Source organism: Miniopterus natalensis, chromosome 19 (genome assembly GCF_054644295.1).
Source record: "Miniopterus natalensis isolate mMinNat1 chromosome 19, mMinNat1.hap1, whole genome shotgun sequence".
Lineage (NCBI taxonomy): Eukaryota > Metazoa > Chordata > Mammalia > Chiroptera > Miniopteridae > Miniopterus > Miniopterus natalensis.
In genome coordinates this window covers 11,714,395-11,740,308 of record NC_142099.1, presented here as the reverse complement: position 1 = coordinate 11,740,308, position 25,914 = coordinate 11,714,395, and the positions used below count along the sequence as shown (strand labels likewise).

Genomic DNA, 25,914 nt, shown 5'->3' with positions numbered 1-25,914 from the left:
GTAGGTACTAAGAAGAGGGTCCAAAGATTATTTTAATGTTTTTATAAGATGCACAATCACAAAGTGGGTGACAATGGGTCAGTTTGCTAAAGGGAGAGAATTCGAGAAAGGAAGATGAAGAAGAGCCGTTCTGCGATGTGTAATTTAAGATGTCAACCAGAGGCTCGGTGTAACATATGGAAAGATGCTATACTTAGCCTGACTCGAAGGGGAAAGTTTAGATGTCACAAAGATAGGGTACTGTGACATATATACGCTGTGTGTCAAACGAGTGATCTCAGAAAATTCTCTCAATTCCTGGGGCCTTTTGGGAGCTTCTGGACTACGTTTCCCAAGACGCCCCGCGCCACGCCCCACTTGAAGCCTCCAGAAGGGCGTCCCGTGAGACTCCGAGCGCAGAACTCCGCCTCCGCCGCTGGGGGCGGGGCGACGTCGGACTCCGGGAGCGTCGGATTACGCACTTCCTCCCGGGGTCGGGGCCGAATCGCCGTGTGGCGAGTTCGAGTCCCGCCTCCTGACTCTCACCGCAAGTCCTTGTGTCTGGGGCGGGGCGCATTCGCCGGGAAACCTCTCCGCTGCGAGGGGCGGTGACACGCGTTGGGCTCCACCATGGAGGACTACCTGCAGGGTTGTCGAGCTGCTCTGCAGGTAACGGACCCCTGTCGGCGATCGTGAGGGATGGATCATGGGGTCCAGGAAGGACGAAGATCAGGGAGCTGGGGAGGGTCTGTGTGGAGGGAACACGGGTGGGGCTTGGGATCTGATGAGGCTTGGGGCCTGAGGAGTGGGCAACGAGAATCTAGTCTTGAGAGAGGGACTGCTGCTCAGGCTCCCGGGTCTTGGCCCCCTGCCCCAGAGCGGGAAGGAGAAATCCTGGGTCTGGGTCCTGTATCTGAGCCTCTGCTCGCAGTCGCCTGGGTCAGTTATGTCAAAAGGTCCAGGGCTGTGCCGCCGCAAGGGATGCCCCGCGAGGTGTGTTTGCCCCTTTCACCCCACCCCTCTTTCAGTTCTACACTCGCAAGGCCTCCTTGATCCCCCGGCCTCCAGGTGAACCCCGAGGGTCCGAGGAAATCTGTGCTCATGGCTTTATTGCCTCTGAACGGCGGTTTCTACCTGGGGCCCCTGACTCGTCCTAGATTAGAGGTGGTTGTGGTATTTCCCTGCTTTTAAGATAAACATATACAATATATGTCTGTTGACCAGCAACCTGCATTCCTTTGCCTCCAGTTTTCTTCCTTGGCCTTAAGGCACACAGATTACATAAAAACAAACAAACAAAAAAAACACACACAAAACCCACACCTGGAAGATAAACACAAAGCGTGTTTGGAATCAAAACTATAAACATAACTCTTGAATGCTTTCTGGCTTATTTTTGGTACTCTCTGAGCCAGTTGGAATCTCCCAGCCATGCAGCCTTAGGCTGCTATCCCCAGTTAGTAGCAAAAGCTGGCCACAGAGAGGCTCCAGGATGTCACCCGTTCCCCCTACTTCAAGCTAGACTGCCCCTGTAGAAACCTAGACAATTGGTTGGTTGTGCTTTCCTTTTTTAAGTATCTTATACTCTGAAAATACTTCTGGGCAGTAGATTCTGGTCTTTAACACATCTTAAAAGTGACCTGATTCCACCTGCAGACTCAGCTGCTGGCATAAATGAACGTTCTTACCTGAAGAATAGGAGTGAAATTTAATTTTAACACCAATTACTTGCAAAATACAAATTTCGGGAAAGTTGTTTTAATGCATAAGGCAAATTGGAATTAATTCATTTATGTTACCTCCAATTTTCACCACAGGGAACTTTGTGGCACCATTCCAAGTGCTAAGCAGTTGGATTCCACCCCTACCCCCATCCCCTTCAGTAACCCAAATGACTGGTCTCTTTCCCACCATTTGGTAAAGAGCCCTTGGAATTGAAACCTCACCCAGTAGCATTTCATTGAATGCATGTATCCTACAGCATCTACCCTCCAGAGCATCCCTCCCCCTTTCAGGTTAACAGTATATCTTCTATAGCAGTATGAAGCTGAAAATACTGGATTTTTCTAATATTACTGGTATCCTGACCTTTCTCTGCCTGCATTCATCCCTCAAGGAGCAAGAAGACCTAGATCTTAATTTTTCCTTGAACTTGTGAAGATGAGGTTGTATCTTAGAGCTCTCATCATCACATAGCCTAGCCAGGGCCAGGAGAAATGAGAACATTTGACACTAGAATTGTTAGTTGGTGAACTGGTGGCAGGAGGTACAGGTGGACACCAGTAATTTAGATTGCTTTTAGTTGTATAAGTTGTAAATGTAGATGGTGAACATTTTAAAATGCAAAATGGATATGAAATTAAAAAGATCCTTTTTCTTCTCCCCATCTAATTCCCCAGAGGCCACACTTGTTTCTTGTGTAAAGAAAGTACTAGTTAACCCTGCCCTGTGTGGCTCAGTTGGTTGGAGTGTTCTCTCTACACCAAAAGGTGGCCTGTTAGATTCCCGGTCAGGGCACATACCCAGGTTATGGGCTCGATCCCAGGTCAGAGCTCATTCGGGGGCAACCCATTGATGTTTCTCTCTGTGTGTCTGCCTTGCTTTCCCTTTCCCTCTCTCTCCCATTCCTCTCTCTAAAAAATCAATAAATTTTAAAAATAAGAGAAAGTATGATTTAGAGACACTGTTAACATTTGAGTATTCCCGTTAAACTATAGTTTAACTTGTAGGGAATCGTGAATGCTTGACTTTTACACCATATAGAAATGGCTGATAACCCAGACAACTCTCTTAATACCATATTTTTAGCATTCGATACCAGAGGAATTTTCTACAGCCTCTGCCACAATGACAGTAGGATGTTCCATTTAAAAGAAATCCTGACTCATCCCAAGTGGGGAAAATGTTTTGCCTCAGGGTGGGGCTGCATTCGAGGTTAGGTGTTCATCCAGCAGCCTTTGGATAATCTGGGTGGTCTGTACTTCTCAGGCATGAGGCAGGAACCAGGAGTGGCTGGCTTTCCTGAGAAATTGACAGTCCTGGCATCAGTATTAGTTCCATTTTCTCTGCTGGGAGGGTTTCTCTATCTCTGGCTCCTTGTCTCCTTTTTCGCCCTCCCTCAGTAACTATTTTGTAGAGTAGGCATCAGACCATATTCAGCTTCAGAATGGAACTCAGGGCTTTGCCAGCCCTGGAACCCATCCCCTCTCCCCCCACTGAGGCCAGAAAGAACATCAGGATATAGTCATTTCAAGTAGTGGGTTGTTGTTTGTTTGTTTTTTCAGGAAAAAAAAAAGTTTATATTTACTTATGGCTCTCAGATTGTATTTCTTCCATTGGCAGCTTAGGTTTCCTCATGCTCTAAGTATAGCTATATTTGCTCTGAACTCTTCCCCCATGGTCAGAAAACTGAGGCTGCTGTGCTTGTGCTTTCAGCTGGTGGGGGGTGGGGTGAGGGTAAAGAGTTGCACACGTTTGTCCCAAATGAGGAGAATGTTTCTGTATCAGTTGGGCAGCCATATACCTGCCCTGCCCAGGACAGTCTTAGTTTATTCTGACATAGTCATTAATCGCAACCCCCTTTCCTTCTCAAAAAGTGTCCTGGTTTGAACAAAGTGTAGTGAGCTCCTTAAGGCAGAAGTAAAGTTCCGTAGGAGAGCCGCAGATGTCAGCAGTGGAGGTTAGAGGAAGAGGATTGCTCTGGCCTGGCCAATCGGGGAAGGCTTCCAGAGAGAGGAGGCTTTGAATAGGGCCTGACTACACCTGGAGGGGGAGAGAAGGAGACAGAAGGGAGCCCATCTTGACTACAACAGAGTAGGCACTTATGTGCTGTCTCTCTCTTTTTTTTAAACAGACTTTTTAAAAAGATCTTTTTTTTTCATTGATTTTTAGAGAGAGAGGAAGGGAGAGAGAGAAACATCGATGTGAGAGAGAAACATCGATTGGTTGCCTTCCTCCCGCACACCCCCCGACTAGGGATCGAACTGGCAACCTGGGTTTGTGCCCTGACCTGGAATGGAACCAGTGACCCTTTGGAGCCTGGGACAACACTCAAGCAACTGAGCCACACCAACCAGGGCTGTGCTGTCTCATTTAATCCTCATAACAACTTCATGACATTTATTACAGTACTATCTTCATTTTTAAAATGAAAAATGAGGCTTATTAGGGTGGTCTTTTCAAATGTCAGCTCCGCTGCTTCCAGACAGAGCAGAACTAGTAGTGCAAAGGGCAGAGCTGGGAATGTGCACATTGTGTTTTTCGAGCGTCGAATAGACCATTAGGCTGGGAGAATGCTGGGTGCTGATAGGGGAAAGGAATGCCACCACCTCCCTTGGTCGCTCCTGTTCCAAGATTAGCTAAAAGTTCCAGAATATTCCTTTTGTATTAGTTCCTTTTGGTTGCTGTCTGAGCTTGGCTGAGCGCAAGGGATTGGTTATTCGTCTTCCTCTGGAAATTGTTTCTCCTCACCTCAGAGCCGTGAAGTTGTATTTAGTCTCTACCTTTTGCTTTGCTGCTTAGCCTTCTTTTGATGCTGAAAATCTAACTGACTCTGATTCCTCTGCCACTGAAATGCAGCAGCACTAATGTGAGTTTTGGAAAGGGCCTCTTCGTTCCCAGCAATAGGTCTCACCCCTTTGCTCTGCCTTTTATTTTATTTTTTTTAGAGAGAGAGAAACATTGATCAGTTGCCTCCCATATGCACCCTGACCGGGGATCAAACCCGCAATCTAGGTATATGCCCTGACTGGGGATCAAACCTGCAACCTTTTGGTGTATAGGACAACACTCCAACCAACTGAGCCATTTAGCCAGGGCCCCTTTGCTCTGCCTTTTCTCTGTTCCTCTTGCTTTTTGCTCCAGAGTCAGGGCCATATGGCCGCTTGTGTTTATATAGTTCCCTAGAGAACATCGTGCCCCCCCTTACTGGTTCAGTGAGCAAGTTATCTGTGCAGCCACTTATCTCAAGTGCTTTGTTGTCACTTTGGTACACCGCCATCTGGGCAGTTCTTGGTATCCAGGGAGCTGAGGGGCCTTCTCTGGAGGAGGAATTGCAAGTCAGAGAAGTTACTCTAGCACTGGGGTCTTGGGTACAGAATTCTCATATTGTGTTGTGAAAGAGTTTAATATTGAAAATAATCTCCCATGCTGTTCAATATGAGTGGGTCTTGACTGCCACCCTGTGGAATTAGGCTTAGAGAAATGGGCGCAGGGGAGAACCTCAGTGCAAACTTTCCCCAGAGGTCCTTTGCCCAAAATCTTGACAGATGACCTCTGCCTTTTCTACTTCTCTCTAGGGGTGGGAATAGGAGGTGGGAAATAGGGTGATTGAAGAACAAGAACCTAGTTAGTTATGAGATAAGGCAATTTATACCACCAGAAGTCTTCTAAAATTGTTCCTTTCTGGGGAATTGGGGGAGGAGGTGGTAGTAGCCAATACAGGGAAGATGATTCTAGGCTCCCCGAGATTCTCTTTTCCTAAAATTAATTACTTGATAACTGTTCCTTGTTATGTTTTGCTCCTCTGAACTGTCCCACTTTTCTAAAAACTTTTCCATCTAGCAAATCATCTTCCCTGATTGAAGAAGCCAGAATGTTTGGATTTTCACCTTTCTATAACTCAGTAGTTCTTACCCAGGAGTGATTTTTGCTCCCCAGGGAATATTTGGCAAGTTGAGACATTTTTTATTGTCATGACTGGGGGTGCTACAGGCCTCTAGTGGGTGGACACCAGGGATGTTGCCAAACATCCTGCAAGGCACAGGACAGCCCCCTCAACAAAGAATTAGCCAGTGTAAAATGCCAGTAGTGCTGAAGTTAAGAAACTCTGCTGTAACTAGTGCGTCTCATTTGTTCTCCCTTACCCCTTCGTCCCTCAGAAGCAGGCTGAGAGAGAAGTTCAAAAGCAAACTAGTAAGAGAATTCTTGTGCCCTAACTTGAACCATAGACTTTATGGTCTCATTCCACCTGGCTGGGTACTCATACCTATAATGAAATCATAACTCTTAAAGTACCTACCTCTTCAGGTTGTTTTGCGGATTAAATGATTAGTTCGTACACATAAAGCTATTAGAACAGTGGACGGCACACTCTAAATGTTTCAGAACTAAACCAAATCCCAGTCTCTGGTATTGTGGGCACTGTAGGTTTTAATGTATAGTATTTTAAACTCTGATAGCTAGGGAGATGCAAGGGAACAAAGTTAATAATAACCCTCCCTCCTCAGTTCTTATCAGCAGCTGGACTTTTCAGAGTGTTAAAAATAAAAGTTGCAGCAACTGTGCTCACTTTAAGCTAAACCTTCTGGGAACATGTTTTTTTCTCGGGTTGAGAGTGTTGGTCATATCTGGTTATCATGGAGGCTCCTTGGGGGAAGGAGAGGGAAAGTTTTTACGGACAACTAGATAATGGACTCGATCTTTTTTTAAAATATGTTTTTATGGATTTTAGAGAGAGGAAAGGAGAGGATAGAGAGATAGAAGCATCGATGATCAATGAGAGAGAAACATTGATCGGCTGCCTCCTGAACACCCCCTACTGGGGATCAAGCCCACAACCAGGTCGGTCATGTGCCCTGACCAGGAATCAAACCAGGGACCTCTTGGAGCATGGGTTGACGCTCAATCACTGAGCCACACCGGCCAGGCTAGATCTTATTTTTTGAAGTGTAAGTATTCTTTTTCCTCTTTTGAAAATGGGAAAAAAATAAACCATGGCTTGAATACATCAGCTTACCTCCGACTTGAATACATCAACTTACCTTAACAGCAGTAAATAATTCTCATTTTTAAATGATTAACATTCAAGGAGACAGTGTAGCAGAGAGGAAAGAGCACTTTCCCACTAACTGGATCTGTGTGGGATGCTCAGAGCTTTGCCAAAACACAGGTGCCCCCTCAGCTGACACCTTCGTCCATGAGACGAGGACCCATAGGTGAACCTGCCTACCTCCTCAGTAAGAGTCAGTGAGAGGATGTGTGTGGAGCCCTGCACAGGCACGAGTGAGGCAAACAAATGCGGAGATGCTTCTGCTAGTCTCCCATTCTCCTTCCAGGAGTCCCAACCACTGCATGTTGTTCTGGGAAATGAAGCCTGTGACTTGGACTCCATGGTGTCTGCTCTCGTCTTGGCTTTTTACCTGGCAAAGGTGAGTACTTAGGAACAGAATCCCTTAGAATGAAAAGATTTGGATTCAAGATTCAGCTCCGCTGCTTAACACCATCTAGTCTTGGGTAAGTTAAATCCCTTACCTTTTCCAAGTCTCATGTCACCATCTATAAGGCCTGAAATAATTTACAGTGTTGCTGTGAGGATCAAATGAGTAACTGTATTTTGAAGAATGTGTAAACCCGGAGCATTTTGAGATCTTGCTTCCTGGCAGTTGCCGTCAGTTTGGCTCAAATAAACTCATTTAAAAAAAAGAATGTAAACTCTAAAGCAGTATTCGAACACTTTATTATTGAGTTCCTTATGGGTGTCCATGATCTCGTTTGTGTTCCTAATGTGCACGTCAGCTCTTGACAACTGATAATTCCTTTTCCGCAGCATCTAAAACTAGGTCTTTTCCATGAGTTATCTTGTTGACCTTCATGTTGTTGCTAAGAACGAGAGGGGACAAGAGTTGTCTCTTTATTTTTATCAACTGTGTAATTGTGGCTTTGAGAAGGGCAGTAACTCACCCAAGGTCATGTTTCTTGGTCCCAAATGTCTTATTTTTCCTGTCCCAAAACATTGCCATACCTTTTTTTCTTTTCTTTTTAAAAATACGTTTTTGTTGATTTCAGAGAGAGGGAGAGAGAAATAGAAATATCAACGATGAGTCATTGATTAGCTGCCTCCTGCATGGCCCCTACTGGAGATTGAGCGTACAGCCTGGGCATGTGCCCTGACCGGGAATCAAACTGTGATCTCCTGGTTCATGGGTCACCACTCAACCACTGAACCACACTGTCTGGGCAACCATACCTTTTTTTCATTTTCCTCTCCAGACAACTGAAGCTGAGGATGTCTTTGTGCCAGTTTTAAATATAAAACGTTCTGAGCTACCTCTACGGGGTGACAATGTCTTCCTCCTTCAGAAGATGCACATTCCAGAGTCCCTCTTGATTTTCCGGGATGAGATTGACCTCCACGCGTTGCACCAGGCTGGCCAGCTCACCCTGATCCTTGTTGACCATCATGTCTTACCCAGGTAAGTGGAAGGAAGTTAAGCTGATACTTACCATGTGCCGTGTTGGACTCAGATGAGTAAGATATAAAGAGAGAAAGAATTTTTACTCTCGGGAATCTCATGGGCTAATCGTAATTGATGGATCATATAAGATGTAGAAAATATTGTCACTTCTCCACTTTTGTAAGTAGAAACTTGGAGAGTTCAAACTAAAGGTAACTCAGAAATCATTTAGATCTGCCTTTGGTATCATTATTTTTTTAAGATTTTGTGGCAGATGTATTATAATAGAAACTTTTGAATAATGATTGCAACTCTTTAAGTTTTAAAAAGTTAGCAAAATTATTTCCTACATAAGACAATATCTCATTAGTGTCTGTTTAACAAAGGTACACACCTCTAATAATTCCATCCCTAATATAGGACTGGAAAAAACTGTCAACAAAGCAACATAAATAAGTCTCTCTGGCTCCTGCTAGTATTAAAATGTATGTTTTCCCTTGAGTACACTGGTTATAGCAGGACATTGACAGAGGGTAACCTAAGGGCATTGATCCAGCTGTCCACTTACTCATTAATAAACTGTGTAGAGGATGAAGGTGAGACGAGTCCCTGCTTTCAAGAAACCTTCAGTCAGGAAGCGGGAGCTATGCTAACAGATCATTGTAATGGATTTAGAGGTAGGTGATGACCATCACTCCAGGGGACAGTAGGTGCACAAAGGATGGAGTGGTTAAATTTACTAGAGGGGAGTAGAGGGTGTCAGGAAAGGTTTCCTAACAGAGTTGGCCCTTGATCTCAGTCTCGAAAGAGAACTAGGTGTTTGCTCGGGGAATGGGGAGGTAAGGTAGTTAGGAAAATCATCCAGGCAGGGAGAGTGATTAATATAAGCAAAGGCAGGCAGGCATGAAATAGCATGGTGAGTTGGGGGAATTGGAATTTGCTTTGCATGGCTGTATCATAAAATATGAGTGAAAAGTAAGACATGGAAAAAGATGAGACTAGAGAGGTAGGCAGGGGCCAGATCATGGAGACCTTGTAGGCCCTGCTAGAGAGATTAGACTTTATTTTAGGGCAGTGGGGACCTATTATAATTATATTTATTCCAGGTCCTAACAGAATCAAATTTGCATTTTTCAAATGATCATTCAGGTAGCATTGTGGAGGATGGCTTAGGAAGGCCCAAGACTGGAAGCAGGTGTTTGGTTAAGAAACTATTGGAATAGTCCAGGTGAGATACTGAGGGCCTAGAATAGCAGTAGCAGAGGGTTTGAAAAAGAGGAAATAAATACAAATTGAAGTAGAAGACATGGGATCTGGTGACCTGCATGGAATTTGGGTATTAAAGGAATTGAGGGACCAGGAAAGATTTAGATGTTGGGTGTCAAGGGTGTCGATTGGAAAGGCAACCTTAAAGGACATCAAATATATGGATAAGGTATTGGTAGCAGATACTTTGCCAAATTCACGTATACACTATTTAAAGATGACTTTAGTTATAACATTAAAGAAGAGAATTGAAAGGAGTGAGGCAGAGGTACAAGTGTTTACCTAAGATGTCTGCATTTTCCTTCACGAGTGAGGTGGAGATTGGTTAGAAGTAGCCGGAGTGCTCCTACTTACCTTTGTTTCTCTTTTCCCCCCCGACAGAAGTGACGCAGCCCTAGAGGAGGCAGTGGTAGAGGTGCTAGACCATCGGCCAATCGAGCAGAAACGCTGCCCCCCCTGCCATGTTTCAGTTGAGCTGGTGGGGTCCTGCACTACCCTGGTGACCGAGAGAATCCTGCAGGGGGCACCAGAGATTTTGGACAGGCAAACTGCAGCCCTTTTGCATGGTGAGGGTGGTTTGGTTGGGGCCTGACTCCTTAGTACCTCTATTCCTATCCCAGAGAAGGGACAGTGGAAAAGTCTAGATTCTTCCAGCTTGGTCATACCCTCTCAGAGCCACTCAGTCCATACTGAAGGCTGGGATTCTTTCAGGGGTAATTAGGCATTAAAAGGCTGTGGATACTTTGTTGGAGAACGCAGAAAGGAAGCAGGGGACAACAGACCTAGAAGCTGCCTCAGCAGCACTGTGTGATGAAAAGAGAGTAGCCAAAGCAGCAGGAAACAGATTCCAGTACCATTTCTGCCCAGGTAGTAGTTATATGACCTTGAGCAAGTCTCTTATCCTTTCTTATTCTCATTTTCTCCATTTGTGGGAAAGAGAGAGAGAGAAAGAGTTGGACTAGACGGTCTCAACTTATAAGATTCTTTACTGGGAATTTGGCCCATGGAAGAGAGGTCATCTTTCTCTAACTAGGTTTCAAAATCTCCAAAGATTGAGATGCTCAGGCTTCCTTTCTACCTGTTCCCCATTTCCCTGCCTCCATTTTAGTTTGGATTTGGGAGGCCTTAGGACATTGTCCCAGTTTCTTGTTTTGTTTTCAGTGAGTTTGCATTCGATCTCCCCTGTATTATGTCCATCTGGTTGGAGGGTTATGTGTGTTTCAGTGGTCAAGAGTGGACGTCCACAAGATTTGAGTTCTGCCATCTTCCTTTTCCACAGGAACAATCATCCTGGACTGTGTCAACATGGACCTTAAAATTGGAAAAGCAACCCTAAAGGACAAGAAATATGTGGAGAAACTGGAGGCCCTCTTCCCAGATCTGCCCAAGAGAGATGACATCTTTGATTCTCTGCGAAAGGCAAAGTTTGATGTGTCAGGTATGAAGTGTTAAACCGACTTCTCTCCCTCCCACGTAAGAAAACACCATCAAAACAGTTTCAGAGCATGGGTAATGGTTTAAGCTTTGGAGAGAAACGGGGTAGTGTGTGAGTCCAATCAGGAACTAATCAATCATGTACTGGATTGCTCTATCCGGGCTATTGGGGAAGATGAGGAGGAATATACTAAGAGTCTCAGAGGTTTCCAGTCTAATCAGAGAATATAGACATATAAATAAAATACGCTGAGGGAGTACTAAATTATCAGAGTGCGATCTGGATAATTGGTCAGGGAAACAGGGTGACTATTCCAAGGACAAAGGAAGAAAACAAAAATCTTCTATAATTTTCCACCCAGCTACCACCTGATAAAAAATAAAGTGCCACATGTACTTTTAGAAAATTAAAACAACACAGAAAGGGGGAAAAAATCAAAAGTAAAAACCTGTCTTCCTTTTACTTTTTTTCCCCCCAAAGTCCCTCTCTCTAAAGCCCCTTCTCTCCAAAGTACCTCACTCCAAGGGTAACTACTGTGACCCGGTAATTTAAAGTAATTTTTATTATATTATTAAATTTCAGTTATCTGCCCTAGTTATTGCCCCAGGGAGAAGCTGTGTTTTTCCTCTTCCTTGACTCATCTTGGTGTCTTTACCTTCCTGGGCTCCTCTTTTTTGACCCCTAATCTCACATCTACTTTCTAGGACTGACCACCGAGCAGATGCTGAGAAAGGACCAGAAGACCATCTTCAGACAAGGCATCAAGGTGGCCATTAGTGCAATATATGTGGATTTGGAGGTAAGAGCAAGATGTAGGTGTGGGTGGGAAGAGAAAACCTTCAGTTATGTAGGTAACCTTGCCCCTTACTTCTGGCTTTCCTCCAGAGTATATCTTGTACCTGTCTGTGTTTCACCAGCTCTGTCGTAACTCCCACAGTTCATTGTCTCTCACTGCACGACTCTCATAGCCTGCACAGCTTCCCAGCCTCCACTTTTGCACTGTTACAAACCATTCTCCCAACAGTAGCCAGAGTGATGATGTTAATACGTAACTTAGATCATATCATCCCCTTCCTCTACTGCCTTTTCAATGCACTTTTTTTTTTTTTTTAATATATCTTTATTGATTTCAGAGAGAGGAAAGGAGATGGAGAGAAATAGAAACATCAATGATGAGTCATTGATCGAGCCCACAACCCGGGCATGTGCCCTGACCGGGAATCAAACCCTGATCGCCTGGATCCCAGGTCGACACTCAACCGCTGAGCCACGCCCGGCCGGGCTCAATGCACTTTTAATAAAATGTGAAGACCTTACTGTGGTTTATAGGGCCCACCTTGGCCTGGCCCTGGTCTTTCCTTCTGATCTCACTCACTCCAGCCCCGCTCCTATTCTCACAACACTGCAGCCATACTGGTTTTCTTTCTGTTCCTTGGACCCATTAAGTTCATTCCCAACTCAGGGCCTTTGTACTTGCTTTTCCCTCTGCATAGCTGGCTCCTTCCTATTGTGCAGGTCTTAGCTCAGATGTCTCCTCTTTTTAAGAGGTTTTTCCTGACCATCGTAACTGAAATAATATCCTCCCTGCTTAAAAATCTCTAACAGTTATCTTACTTTGTTTTCCTCCTAGCACTCAACACACTGAAATAATCATATTTCATGGTTTCCTTATTTATTGTCTATATTTCTCTGCTCGTTTATCAGCTCTGCCAGAGGGAGGACCCTGTTTCTTTTGTTTCTGCTATATCTGCAGCACCTTTGACAGTCCCTGTCACAAAGTGGATGCTCAGTAAATGAACATAACTTTGATAATGGTATTTTAATACCTGGTTCCATATTATATTGGTTTAAATCATTTGATAGCCCGATCTTAACACATACTCTCATAGTCTGCATAGCTTTCTACTAAATGCTATGTAAAAATCCTAAATAAATAAAACAGAATAGCATGACCTCTTATGACTCATAACCTAGTTTGGGAAACAAACATAAGAACATAAAAGGCTAAGCTACCAAGTACCATAATCACAGTACAAATCAGGCGTTAGAAATGCCAAGGATAGAGAGGAGCCCTGATCGGGAACATTGGTGTCGTCCATTGGAGGAAAGGCTGTGTGAGGTTTTGGAGAAGGGTAGAGGTTGTCAAAGAAGGAAGAGTCAAGGATGCAGTTGTCACATGTCTGTTCTTATTTGTATGCCCTGTTCTCTTTTAGAATAAAAATACCCACAAGGCAAAGACCTTGCTTGTTTGATTGCAAGAGCAGGGGAGCCTTGTACTTGCCAGGCATGTTACACACGTTATTTTTTTTTTAATACATCTTTATTGATTCAGAGAGAAGAAGGGAGAGGGAGAGAGAGAGACAGAAACATCAATGATGAGAGAGTCGTCATTGATCGACTGCCTACGGGAACATAGATAGCACAGAGTAAATACTAGGTACCGTTCTGATGGAGTACAAGGCCCAGGTTAACATTCGAAGAAACGCTTTATAAGCACTTTTTGTTGGTGGTGACAAGGGGGTTCCAGCTGTATCCCTCATCCCTGCCCATTTCTTCTCTTTCAGGCCTTCCTGCAGAGGTCTGGCCTCATTGCAGACCTCCATGCTTTCTGCCAGGCCCACAGCTATGATGCCTTGGTTGCCATGATCATCTTCTTCAACACTCACAATGAGCCAGTGCGGCAATTGGCTATTTTCTGTCCCCATGCAGCACTCCGAATGACAGTGAGTCTCTGTCTCTTCTCTAGCCTGAGGGCTCTCCAGAGCTCCACCTGTACACGCTGCCCTGTGCTGTAAAGACCTCTCTTTGGTTCTTCCATTTACGTAGAGGTCCCTTGACCTATTTCCAGAATCTCCCCTCCCACTTTTTTCCATTCTGTGTCTGCGTGAATCCTTAGTCATCCTGTTGTTGAGAAGGGGAGATTCCAAAGAGAATTACAGGTGGAGTTCCTACTTAGAAGGAACTTGAAATCAGGTTAAAAGTAAATGTGATGAATCTGGAGTTAGAACTTGATTTTTAGCTTAATCGTTAACTGTTCAACCCTGAAAATCAATTCCTTTCTCTCTACCCTGTTCCCTTGAAAAGCGGAAACATAAGAGAAACCTTTTCTACTACTTACCCGTGCAGGGAGTAATTACTCTGTGTAGCGCTGACTGTGTAGAGAAGTGACCTGAGAACAGGTTTGTTTTCTTGCCTGGTTTTCCGTTTGGCTGCCTTTCCTACCTCCTCCCCTTTCTTTCCCTCTGTTGGTTACTCATTAGCCCAGGGAAGAATTCGAAAGTGGACTTAAGGCAGTCCAGGGCCTCTTTGGGTTGCTTGGGCTGTATGACAACTGCTGAAGATTGGTTTGAATACAGCCAGGTAATCCTTTGAGCCGGTAAAAGCTACGTCCGCCCTTTCCCACACCTCTCTGCCTTTGTCTTCTCCTCTAGGAAGCAAATGTAAATTCATTTAGTGGAGGGTAGTTGGCATTGTGGAAAGACTACAGTTTTGAAAGGTAGATAGACATGCTTTTCTGTCCCAGGTTTGCCACTTACTTTCTCTTTGAGCTAAAGCAAATCAGTTGACTTCTGAGCTTGTAAGTAGCATAATATTACCAATAATTAGTCTGATGTGATCATTAAACATAACATCATATGTAAAATACATTGCTGGGCACAAGCTAAACACTCGGTAAAAGGTGGCTCCTACTAATCATGCTAGAAAGGAAAAGGTACTTTGGCCAATAGAAGTGCCTCTCCCCGCCTTCCTATATCTCCCCACCTTCTCCCAACCACAGCCCCTCTGTGCCTTTCTCCTGGAGCTGTGATGACACTATAGCATAGGCTGCCTTGTGCTGGGAAATGAGAGTCCTCTTTTCACAATCAGCCCTACCATTTCCTCTCTTCTTCCTGTTTTAGGAATAGTATAATACAGTGATTCAGAACACCAGCTTTGGTGACAGGCCTAGGTTCATGTGTTAGCTTTGCTTCATTCAAACTATAAATTTAAGAAGTTACTTAATCTGTCTAAGCCTCAGTTTCCCTACCTCTTAATGAGGGTAATAGTAATACCAATCCTATAAAGCAGTATTTGTAAATGACCAGACTTGGCACCATGCCTGGCATACTTCCCACCCCTACCTTGACCTGTTCATTCTTTCTGCCTCTATCCTTCCCCTGACCTCAGTGTAGATATGTGTCCCTTCCCAGCTAAGGACAGAGTTTGAGTTTTTGAGCACAGGAAAACACTTGGAGACAACACTAGGTTAGAAGCTGGTGGTCCTGGGTTCTGATTCAGACTCTACCATCTTCTACATGATTTTTCTCAAGATGCTTAATCTCTCAGGGATTCAGTTTACTTATTAATAAAATTAAATATATGATCTTAAATGTTTCTTCTGTTTCTAAAATACTATGTATATTAGCTGATGTGCCTTTTGTTGCAAACAATAGAGCTGAACTCTGGGTAACTTAAAAAAAAAAGTCTTCTCTGTAAGAGAATCCTCCAGCTTAGAAGCCTCAGCAATCTGCCTTGGCAGTTTGCTTCACCCCCTTATATGCCATTTCCCTATCTCGTTGCCCCTTTAGATCTGTGGAGTCCTGGAACAATCCCAGTCTCCGTCTCTGAAGCTGACTGCCGCCCCAACCACCCACCCTAACCTCCAAGCCTATCTTCAAGGCAACACCCAGGTCTGTCGAAAGAAATTTCTGCCTCTGCTCCAGGAAGCCCTGTCAGCATATTTTGACTCCATGACAATCCCTTCAGGGCAGCCTGAGACAGTGGATGTGTCCAGGGAGCAGGTAGACAAGGAATCGGACAGGGCAGTGACCTCCTCCCTGATTCCTGGACTGAGCCAAGATGAGGAGGAGCCTCCGCTGCCCCCCACGCCCATGAACAGCTTGGTGGATGAGTGCCCTCTGGATCAGGGGCTGCCTAAACTCTCCGCCGAGGCCATCTTTGAGAAGTGCAGCCAAATCTCACTGTCACAATCTACCACTGCCTTCCTGTCCAAGAAGTGACTATTGGGAGAGGAGGGGACAGTGAGAGAAGTTGCTTGAACCACCTCGAATGCATGTTTTGAGAGGCTTAGGCTCTTCTGTCCCCAGTGCTCCAGGACCTGGTGCACTTGGACTGTTCCCGTGAGTCTGGAAGGAGGAAGAAGTAAGAGAAGGCAGCTGCTCTAGGAATGGCTGTCCGCCTTTCCCCCCGATCTCTGCCAATCCAATTCTGTTATTTAATTTAATTCTTTAGATCTGCACTGACTCCCCAGGGGTACAATGCAACTCCTATGCTGTTCCAGCAGAATAGCACAAAAAGAATGTACCCCCAAAGTGCCCTCAGCAAGGCACTTTAACAGAACCAGTATCTCTCATGGAACCAAACAGGCATTGTCTCCATGTGCTCATTTGTTCTCTCATTGATTCGGATATCTGTTGAATGCCTACTCTAAGCTAGATAGAAAATAGGGTGCACTTTGGAAACTCCTATTTCAGTTTTCAGCCTTTAGCAGATTTCCAGCTTCATGACTCCTCTTTCTTCCCCCAGTTAGGTAAAAGGTGTCTGATGCCGAAATGGCTAAATTTTTTTCCTAAGCTTATGGTGACTTTTTAAAGATTGTTTGGGAGCAGATAGAGGCCATTATCTTCTGCCCTAATCAGGTAACCTGGCCCTCAGTTTCTTTGGATCCCTTGTCCCAAAGCCACAGGGAGCCTGAAGAACCCCAAATCCCCGAGTGTTCAGGAGACACTCAGGAAGGCCTTACGACCTCATGGGCACTCTGCCCAAAAGACAGCAGAACTGCAGTGAGAACCTCAGCTCTGTCCCTGCATTAGTGGGTCCGTCAATTTCTTGTCCATGTCATTCTCTTCTGGCTCATATTAAAAGGAAACATGGAGTTCTAATATGGACTGCCACGGACTGTGTCTTTTGGCGAGACACTTCATCTTTAAGTCTCATTTTCCCCACCTGTAAAGCTAAGGATCTAGACTAGAAGTTCTGTTTTCCCTGGGAGTGCTCAGGGTCACTGGATTGTCTGTATTTACACGTGATTGTATGAAGGGACTCAGCCTCATGTAGCATGTACAGGGGTATAATTCATACCATAGTGACCCAGAAAAGAGCTCCCTCCCGCTGACTTGTTCTGCATGTATAGTCTCCCTTGTTTCTTCAGACCAACCTGTTCCCCCTTTTCCTAACCCACAGCTCTAGTCCATGTAAGTTGCCAAGTTTCATTGAATAGTGGGGTATGTGATGGTTTTGGCATGACGTCTTCAGTGTGAGGGGGACAGTGTGACTTCACTTTGAGGGGTGATGTGTGTAGCCGTTGGAAGACAAAAATAGTGGTGTGATTACTGAACCAAAGGAATTTATGTTTTGTAACTCGGGTACTTTATTTTGCATTTTGTTAAAGTATTAAATAATGTTTTCCTGGTTGGGGTCTTATTGTCTCTTTTTACAACTATCAGGCCTTTCCATCAGATAATTGCTTCAGCCTCATGATTTTCTCCCTTCTTCCTGTTGTGCTTACTATCTTCTTTCTGTTGACTCTTTGGGATTAAGGAGCAGTGTTTAGCTCCCCTCATCCTCAGCCTTTCCTTTCATTTGTTTCTTCCAGAACCATCCTTATTACATACTTCTGTGTCACTGATTTTGCTTATACTCAAAAAGTAGGGCCAAAATAGTCCTAAAACCAAAATGGTTTTTACCATTCCTTTTTTTTTTTTTTTTTTTAAGAGCAGCTTCCAGATTATAAGGAGTCTGGAGAAAAGAGCAAATTGCCTTCCTAGAGCCCTTCAAGATTAGCCATTTTGGAAAATGTACTCTCCACCTTGGCTGGTGTGGCTCAGTTGGTTGGCGTGTCCTCCCGTACACCAACAGGTGGTGGGTTCGATCCCCGGTCGGGGCACATACAGGAGGCAACCAATCAATGTTTCTCTCTCTCTCCCCTTCCTCTCTCTAAAAAAAAAAAACAATTAAAAAAAAAAAAGTACTCTCCTCCCCAAAGCCCGCCCCCACATAGGCATAGACATGGTTTTTCTTTTGGGCAAACCTGCTCATTGAGAAGGGAGGTGGCAAAACCTGTTTGAGGGTGAGGTTACCTCCCTTCCACACCTTGCTCCTTAGAGGCAAGACAACAACAGCTGAGGCAGAGAAAGGGTAGAGAATTGTTGGGGAGCTGGGGCAACCAACTCCCCGAAAACTCCAGGTGTTAAGGAAGGGGACAGATTTGTGAAGATGGGAACCATACAAGAGGCAGAAGAAAAGACATTGGCTCTTGGGTAAGTAAGATCTTAGCTAACTTGGTTAGAAACAAAAAGTGAATAGTCTTGGGACTTTCCCACCATCCAGCTCTTACCAGGTCTAATCTCAGGTTCCTAGAGGCGATAAGGCTGTAAGAGAATTAATTTACAGACAAGGGATGGGGGTAGCTGTCTGTATGGGAAGTAGGGGACAGGGAGTCCAGAGTAATTTCCTACTGTGTTTTTTTAAAAGAAAGTTTCTATATTTTGTGTCTGATAAGTCTGCCCCTATTCCCTGTTTTCTAACCCCCACCCTCGAGAATGGCTATTAGGAAAGCTGACCCAGAACTAAGTTTAGGTCTAGGTTCTCCCCAGCGATCTCTCTTCCCCCTTACCTCCTTCCCCACCCCTCCACCTAGACTGTGGTTTCCCCTGACCACTCCCCAGTATGGTGGAGGAAAGGCAGGCCTGCCTAGGTGCCATCTTCCTAAACTTTGCCCAGTGACTCCTGGGCAGGTCTGTCAGCTTCCAGCCAATTGTAATGTGGAATACTTCCCACCCCTACTGTGTAGGTGGAGCAACTGTCACAGAGGTAAGTAAGATTAACTTTACATACTATCCTTCCTCTGCTCCTAAACCCAACAGTTGGGGTGATCTGTTTTGAGCAAGTGGTGAAGATGATAGAAACATCTGTCAATGAGATGAGTTCTTTTTAAGGCCTGTTCTCTGCTCTGCACCTTAATTACTATTCTTCATGCCAGTGTCTCCTACCTACAATTCAGTTCCCTCAAGACGTCTAGTTTGTCTCACGATAATCTTTTCTTCCCGGGGATGGGGGACTATCTTAGGGTCGGGGAGAACGCAGAAGAAGCAGGACTAGGAGCATCCCTGAGACTTGGGGAACTGGAGCTGAAGGAGGAATGGCAGGATGAAGAATTCCCTAGGTGAGGAGGTGAGAGGGAGGTTGGGAGACGGAAGTGATGGTCACAAGTGGAGGGCAGGGGTGGTAAATAGAACTTGAAGTGGGAAAAAGAAAGCAGAGGTAATAAAATCATGGCAGGGAGAGAGAATGGGTAGTTGGATACCTGGCTTGGTGCCTTTAGCCTATACTTTCCCCCCTTTTAATCTTTTTTCCTTCCAGATTGCTTCCTGAAGAGGCTGACTCTTCTGAAGATCCTGATGATCCCCAAAGAGACTCACAGGCAGGTAGGTAAATTAGAACTGAGGCCTCAAATTCTTGATTCTAATCCAGTGGAGGTTCATGCTGCCTTTATCCCTTTGCAGCTTCCCTTGTCCCAAATGTCCCCTGTGTTAGTCCTTCTTTAGATTTCACCCCATATTATCACTTCCATATACAGGAATTCTAACCAACACATCTTTCTATTTTTTGTACCCCTCCCCCCGCCCCAGGTACCCCCAGCACTTTAGCCTTGTGTGGCCGGCGCCACATGCGTAAACGTCTTTCTGCCCCAGAGTTGCGACTGAATTTGACGAAGGGGCCTGGAGATAATGGCTCTTCTCCCACCCTCTCTGTACCTTCCTCTCCTGATGGCAGTTCTGACCTGGAAATAGACGAATTGGAGACACCTTCAGACTCTGAGAAGCTGGACAGTGGACATGAATTTGAATGGGAAGGTAGGAAAAAAACCTGAGGAACGAGCAGGTAGAAGTAGAGGCCCGTGTTAAAGCTCAGGATGGATTTAATGGGACTGAAGTTAGAACTCATAAGGTGGGGACTGAGAGGTAAGGTCAGCAAAATTAATTCTTCAGAATGAAAAAGTAGAGCCTAGAAATCCAACGTGAGGGTAGTCAGTAGAGGAGGGTTGGGGTCCTTTGTTTATCAAGGAAAGCTATTGAACGACTGTTGCATGCCACCACTGAGCTAGAAACGGAGTTATAAAGATCAATGAGATAATTCCTACCCTAGAGAATCCTCCATTTAGTAAGAAATAAATATATATACAAATAAGTGTAGGCAAAGGTTCTGCTCTACATGTGTACAGGGTAAGCGTAGACAGGGGGAAGGAGAAGGTCAGTTCTGTCTAAGACTTCACAGAGGAGGTGACTGTGCAATTGTTTATCGGGTACTTGGAGAGGTATTCTAGCTGGAGGAAGCAACTTGGACTAGAGCATGGCGTGTTGGGGAACTCAAGGATTAAGCATGACTACTTAGATATTAAGGAAAACTGTTTCTGCTCTACTCACAACACTTCTGACAACAGCTGTGTGGGTTTTCCCCACATCAACCAATTCTCCAACTCTCCAGACACCAACTAGGTAGCTAAGATTCAGTTATGACACTAACTGCCTGGACTTAGCGCAGAACCCAGAGTTTAAGAGCTCAGTCCCCCAAGACCGACGCCCCTCCCCCCACTTTGGACACCAGTCACATGTGCAGGTTGTCACCTGCACTTCAGACCAACTGGCTACCCACTGCCCCCTTCTCAGGTTCCATAATTTATTAGAATGGTTCACTAGATCTCAGGAAAACAAGATGAATTACATCTACAAATCTGTAGATGAATTACAGATTTATTATAAGAGGATACAACTCAGGAACAGCCAGAAGGAAGAGGACAAGGTATGTGGGAAGGGGTGTGGAGCTCCCATGCCCTCTCCAGGCACAGCACCCTCCTAGCGCCTCCATGTGTTAACTAACCCAGAAGGTCTTCATACCCCTTTGGTTAGGGTTTCTATGGAGGCTTCATTATGTGGGCATGATTGATTAAATGGCTGTTAGTGATGAACACAACCTCTAGTCTCTCTCCCCTCCCCAGAGTTCCAACCTTCTAATCACATGGATGGTTCCTCTGGCAACCAGCCACTCATCCTTAGGGGCTTTCCAAAGTCACCTCATTAATATCAGCCCATGGTTTGAAAGGGGCTTGTTATGAATAACAAAAGATACTCCTTTCACCTTTTTCATTAGAAGCTGTCCCCAGAGCCAGGGCCAAAATAACAACAAAATATTAGTATATCATAATATCAGTCAGATATGAAGGGCTCAGAGGTAGAGCGAGAATGACAAAAGACAGTGCTGTGTTGAACAGGCAAGGTCAAATTATGGAGATCCTCGCTGCCATGCTAATGAGTTTAGATTTTATCTTACAGGCAATAGGGGGTCATTGAATGCTTTTAATCAAGGGAATGACATGATCAGATTTCCTTGCTCTGAAAATATTGGAAATAACCTAAAGATCCTTCAGTAGGGTATTAATGCTATTATGGTGCATCCATACAACGGAATACTAAGTATTAGGCAACTATTTTTTAAGATGAGGCAGCTCTTTCTATTGCGATGAAAAGATATTGCAGAATTAGTGGGCATATTATATTGCCATTTCAGTAAAGACGGTAGGGGAGAACAGAAAGCTTGCTCTAGTGGTGGTATGGAGGGTGGAATGGAGGAAAACAGAATAAAGGCAGGGAGGCCACTTAGGAGGCTCATACTAAGGCCATGTGAGAAATGCTAAGAACCTGAACCAGGACTAATAGTGGAAAGAATGATAAGAGAATGTAATGGAGGTAGATGAAAGAGGATCTGGGGTCCAGTTGGCTTGAGGGCTGATAGAGAAGAGTCTCGGATGATGTACAGTTTTCCCTCTCAGGAAGCTAGATGGATGGGGTCCTCAAGGAAGGAAATATGGGAGAGAGGAGGAAGAGCATGACTTTGAGTTGCACTTTGTGTCTGGTGACTTGGAAATGACAGAGACAAACAAAGTGGAGATGTCCAGTCTAGGCATTTAGGGACATGGGTCTAGAATTGGAGAGAAGCCTGGGTTAAAGAGGCAAATTTTGGAGTCATCACTTTATTGGTGGTAACTGAAGACGGGAATAGGTGAGCTCACTCAAGGAGAAGCATGGAAAGAAAGAAAGAATCCAGAAAAATACTGATACTGGCAAGGGCCATCGACCTACCATAATGCAAGGTTACCTCAAGGTCACTGTCTAGTGAAAAAGTGAGGATGGTGAGTCACAGGAAACAGAAACCAGCAAGGGTTTGGGTGTAGTGAACAAACTAGGGCTAGAATCATGGGGAAAAATTGAGGAATGAGAAGTTGGAGTAATAAACTCCAGGAATCTGGGGATGTTACCAGATACTGAAGGTGTGTATCCTGCCCTGCTGATCCTTCCCCATCCCTCTCTTTTAGATGAGCTGCCCCAGGCGGAGGGTCTGGGGGCGAGCGAGGCAGCTGAAAGGCTGGGCCAGGGTTGTGTGTGGGATGTGGCTGGAGAAGACGGTCATCGCTGGAGGGTGTTCCGAACAGGGCAGCGGGAGCAGCGAGTGGACATGACTGTCATTGAGCCCTATAAGAAAGTCCTGTCTCATGGAGGTAATGGCTAGCATAAGTGGAGGGGTAAGAACTGGGACTTCTGGAGTTAAATGCCTAAGCTGGAAACTCAGTTACTGGGTTCACAGTCCTTCTGTAACTTCCAGAGACCCTCAGAGTCCCTCAACCTAACATGTCTGTCGATGCACATTTGCTGACTGAATGAATTTTCCCTTATCCTGCCCAGGTTACCATGGTGATGGCCTCAATGCTGTCATCCTCTTTGCTTCCTGTTATCTACCCAGAAGCAGCATCCCCAACTATACCTATGTCATGGAACACTTATTTAGGTGAGATGGAAGGCCTGAAGGGCTCCAGGGTGGATGTTAGGGAGGGAAAAGTAGGAAAGAAACCCCTTCTTGATCGGTAGCTGATGCTAGAGTCTATAGTAATTCCATCTCACTCCCCACAACCCCAAACACATGCCTATCCTGACAATTTTGTCCCCCCAGGTATATGGTGGGAACTCTGGAGCTGCTGGTGGCTGAAAATTATCTGCTTGTTCATTTGAGTGGAGGCACAAGCAGGGCCCAGGTTCCACCTCTGAGCTGGATACGCCAGTGTTACCGGACTCTAGATCGGCGGTGAGCCTCAGAACAAGGGGGCCTCTCTTAGCTTTTTCTTTTCCATCTTTCCATTCTTTCTACTGCCATTAAGTTCTTCCCCTTTTTTGTCCCTCTACACCCCTTTCCAAGCCTGTCCTCTCTCTTGGGGTCAGAGAAGTCAAATTTCAAATCTTGCCTTTGCCACTTACCAGTTATGTGACTTTGGATTTTGGAGGTTTTTTGTGTGGGGGCTTTTTTGTTTTGTTTTGTTTGTGTGTTGTTGTTTTTTAAACATATCTTTATTGGTTTCAGAGAGAGGGAGAGAGAGAGAGAAAGAAGCATCGATGATGAGAGAGTCGTTGATCGGTTCCCTCCTGCATGCCCCCTACTGGGGATCGAGCCCGAAACCTGGGCATGTGCCAGCTGGGCTTGTTTTTTTAATCAGCTGTGTGACTTTGGACAAGTCCCTTAACCTTTCTGGGACTCAGTTTCCTTATTTGCAAAATGGCAATGAGAATACCTTTGCTGCTGGGTATTTGTGGAAATCAAGTAAATCAGAGTGGCGTATTGCAATTAAAAGAATGGGAGCGCCCGGCCGGCGTGGCTCAGGGGTTGAGCATCAACCTAGGATCCAGGAGATCGAGATTCAATTCCCAGTCAGATTCAACATGCCCAGGTTGCAGGCTCAATCGCCAGTAGGGGGCGTGCAGGATGCAGCTGATCAATGACTCTCTCATCATTGATGTTTCTATCTCTCTCCCTCTCCCTTCCTCTCTATGAAATCAAGAAAGATGTATTAAAAAAAGAAAGAAAAAAAATGAGAGTTATGTCCTGGTTGGTGTGCCTCAGGTTAGAGCATTGGCCTGTGCACCAAAGGGTCCCAGGTTTGATTTCTGGTCAAGGGCACGTACCTGGGTTGCAGGTTCGATCCCCAGCCCCAGTCAGGGCATGTGTGGGAGGCAACCAATCAATGTGTCTCCCTCACATTGGTGTTTCTCTCCCTCCCTCCCTCCCTCCCTCCCTCCCTCCCTCCCTCCCTCCCTCCCTCCCTCCCTCCCTCCCTCCCTCTCTCTCTAAAAATCAATGGAAAAAAATTTCCTTGTGTAAGGATCAACAACAACAACAAAAGAATGGCAGTTAGACCCAGTTGCCAAAAAAATCTAGAACTTAGAGAAGTGAAAGAAGTTAAAGAATATAGTTCACCTGATCTTCAGGCATGAAGGTGGGAGAAGAAACAGAATGCTCTCCTGTTCTTCAGGCTAAGGAAAAACCTGCGCGCCCTGGTAGTCGTCCATGCTACATGGTATATGAAGGCATTCCTGGCACTGCTTCGGCCCTTCATCAGGTACTAGCTCTGGGGACAAGGACTTCCTTCCTTCCACTTCTTCCCGTTTTTTTGTGGTGGTGGTGTTTTTTTGTACAAAATATTACAGATGTCCTTTTTTCTCTCCAGTGACCCTGCCTCACCCACCCCGTTTTTTTTAATGAGTTTATTTGAGCCAAATTGATAGCATAAGCCTTAGAACAAGGTCTCAAATGCTCCCCCCTTCTTCCCATTTTCAAAATCAAGATTAAGAAGAACTTGCCCCACCCTGGCCCTTTCTAGCCTTTTAACCACTCTCCACATGTTCCATTTCCCTTTGTAAGGGTCTCCAGGAGCCCTCTTCCCAGTATACAGCACATGGTTTATCCCCTCTTTTCAGTTCCAAGTTCACACGAAAGATTCGTTTTCTGAACAGCCTGAGAGAACTGGCCCAACTCATCTCCTTGGATCAGGTCCACATCCCTGAAGCTGTCAGACAGTGAGTCCTGAGCTTAAGGATAAAGGTTTGGGGTGGGATGTGTAAAGCCAGTTTCCATTTTCTTAATGCCTTGGGGGAGATACAGAGGAACTAAAAGCCAGAGGCCCTGCTTTTAGATGTTTCGAGGTACCTGAGAAAATATGCACATACCCAGAGAAGAAATTAAGGACACTACTGTATCCAACAAGAACAAATTGAAACACTGGACATATAAGTTCGGAGGCAACAAGGCATAAAGGAATGATCACAGCACAGACTTTAAAGGAGATTCAGACCTGGGCTAGAAATTAGAAAGGGATGTGTTTGTTGGCAGTAAGTTGGAGAGACTATCCGTTTGGGGAGGGGTGCTAGGGATAAAGGATCCTCAATAATGAGCAACTCAAGCACCCAGTCTTCCAATTCACCTGGCTTCTCTCCCCAAACTGGTGAGTAAAACCCAGGCCCTGCCCTGGCTGGGTGGCTCCGTTGGTTGGAACGTCATCCTGTGTGGATTCAGTTCCTCATCAGGGCACATTGCAGGTTTAATCCCTAGTCAGAGCATGTGTGGGAGGCAGCCGATTCATGTTTCTCTCTCTCCCTCTCTCTCTGAAAAATCAATTAAAAAGATATAGATATAGATATAGATATATAGATATAGATATAGATATAGATATATAAAGAAACAAAACCCACCCAGGCCCTGCTCCTGTACTACTTGTTCTTCTCTCTCCTAGGCTGGACCACGATCTCCATGGCTCAGAAAGGACCTAGCATTTAGGACTGGAATAAAGGGCCTTAGAACCAAGCAAAGATATCGATCTGCCTACACCTTAACCCCAGAAACACCTAAGCTGTTCTGTAAACCATCTCATCCTCAACCCCAGTACCCCTGGATCTTTACATCTCAATGTGGTGTCATTCCTTCCGTGACCTTGCCTTCAGAGCTGGGGGTTTTGAGGGCTGGAACCTGATCTGGTTGGTGGCTTTCATTTCAGCACGTAGTGGCATTTTGCATGGGAAAGTGCAAAGCTGTGGGTCTTAGTCCTGCTTTAGCTGTAGAGCCCTGGGCAGTAACTACATCTCTGAGTCATTTTCATCATCTTGAAGGAAGGGGCTGAGGTCCTTCCCACCGGGGGTATTCGAGCAATCCTGAAGGCGGGGCGCTGTGGGAAGGGCAGGGCTT

The 25,914-nt window shown here is 45.2% G+C and overlaps 2 protein-coding genes across 3 annotated transcripts; both read left to right on the top strand.

The window, feature by feature from the left end:
- Positions 1-240: 240 nt before the first annotated feature.
- PRUNE1 (prune exopolyphosphatase 1) lies at positions 241-16,736 on the top strand. Of its 2 annotated transcripts, XM_016215560.2 has the most exons (8): positions 241-648; positions 7,035-7,127; positions 7,969-8,171; positions 9,801-9,985; positions 10,699-10,857; positions 11,559-11,653; positions 13,419-13,577; positions 15,423-16,736. In XM_016215560.2, the coding sequence occupies exons 1-8, from the start codon at positions 610-612 to the stop codon at positions 15,852-15,854; spliced, it is 1,365 nt and encodes a 454-aa protein (XP_016071046.2). In that variant the 5' UTR covers positions 241-609; the 3' UTR covers positions 15,855-16,736. The 2 variants fall into 2 exon arrangements, with proteins under 2 accessions (XP_016071046.2, XP_016071047.2); XM_016215561.2 differs by lacking the exon at positions 241-648 and having other exon boundaries at positions 7,042-7,212.
- A 1,125-nt stretch (positions 16,737-17,861) lies between these two features.
- Positions 17,862-25,911, top strand: BNIPL (BCL2 interacting protein like). Its single transcript, XM_016215493.2, has 9 exons — positions 17,862-19,018; positions 19,216-19,280; positions 19,485-19,709; positions 22,226-22,408; positions 22,593-22,695; positions 22,858-22,989; positions 24,209-24,295; positions 24,654-24,752; positions 25,466-25,911. The coding sequence occupies exons 1-9, from the start codon at positions 18,906-18,908 to the stop codon at positions 25,500-25,502; spliced, it is 1,044 nt and encodes a 347-aa protein (XP_016070979.1). The 5' UTR covers positions 17,862-18,905; the 3' UTR covers positions 25,503-25,911.
- The last annotated feature ends 3 nt before the right edge of the window (positions 25,912-25,914 follow it).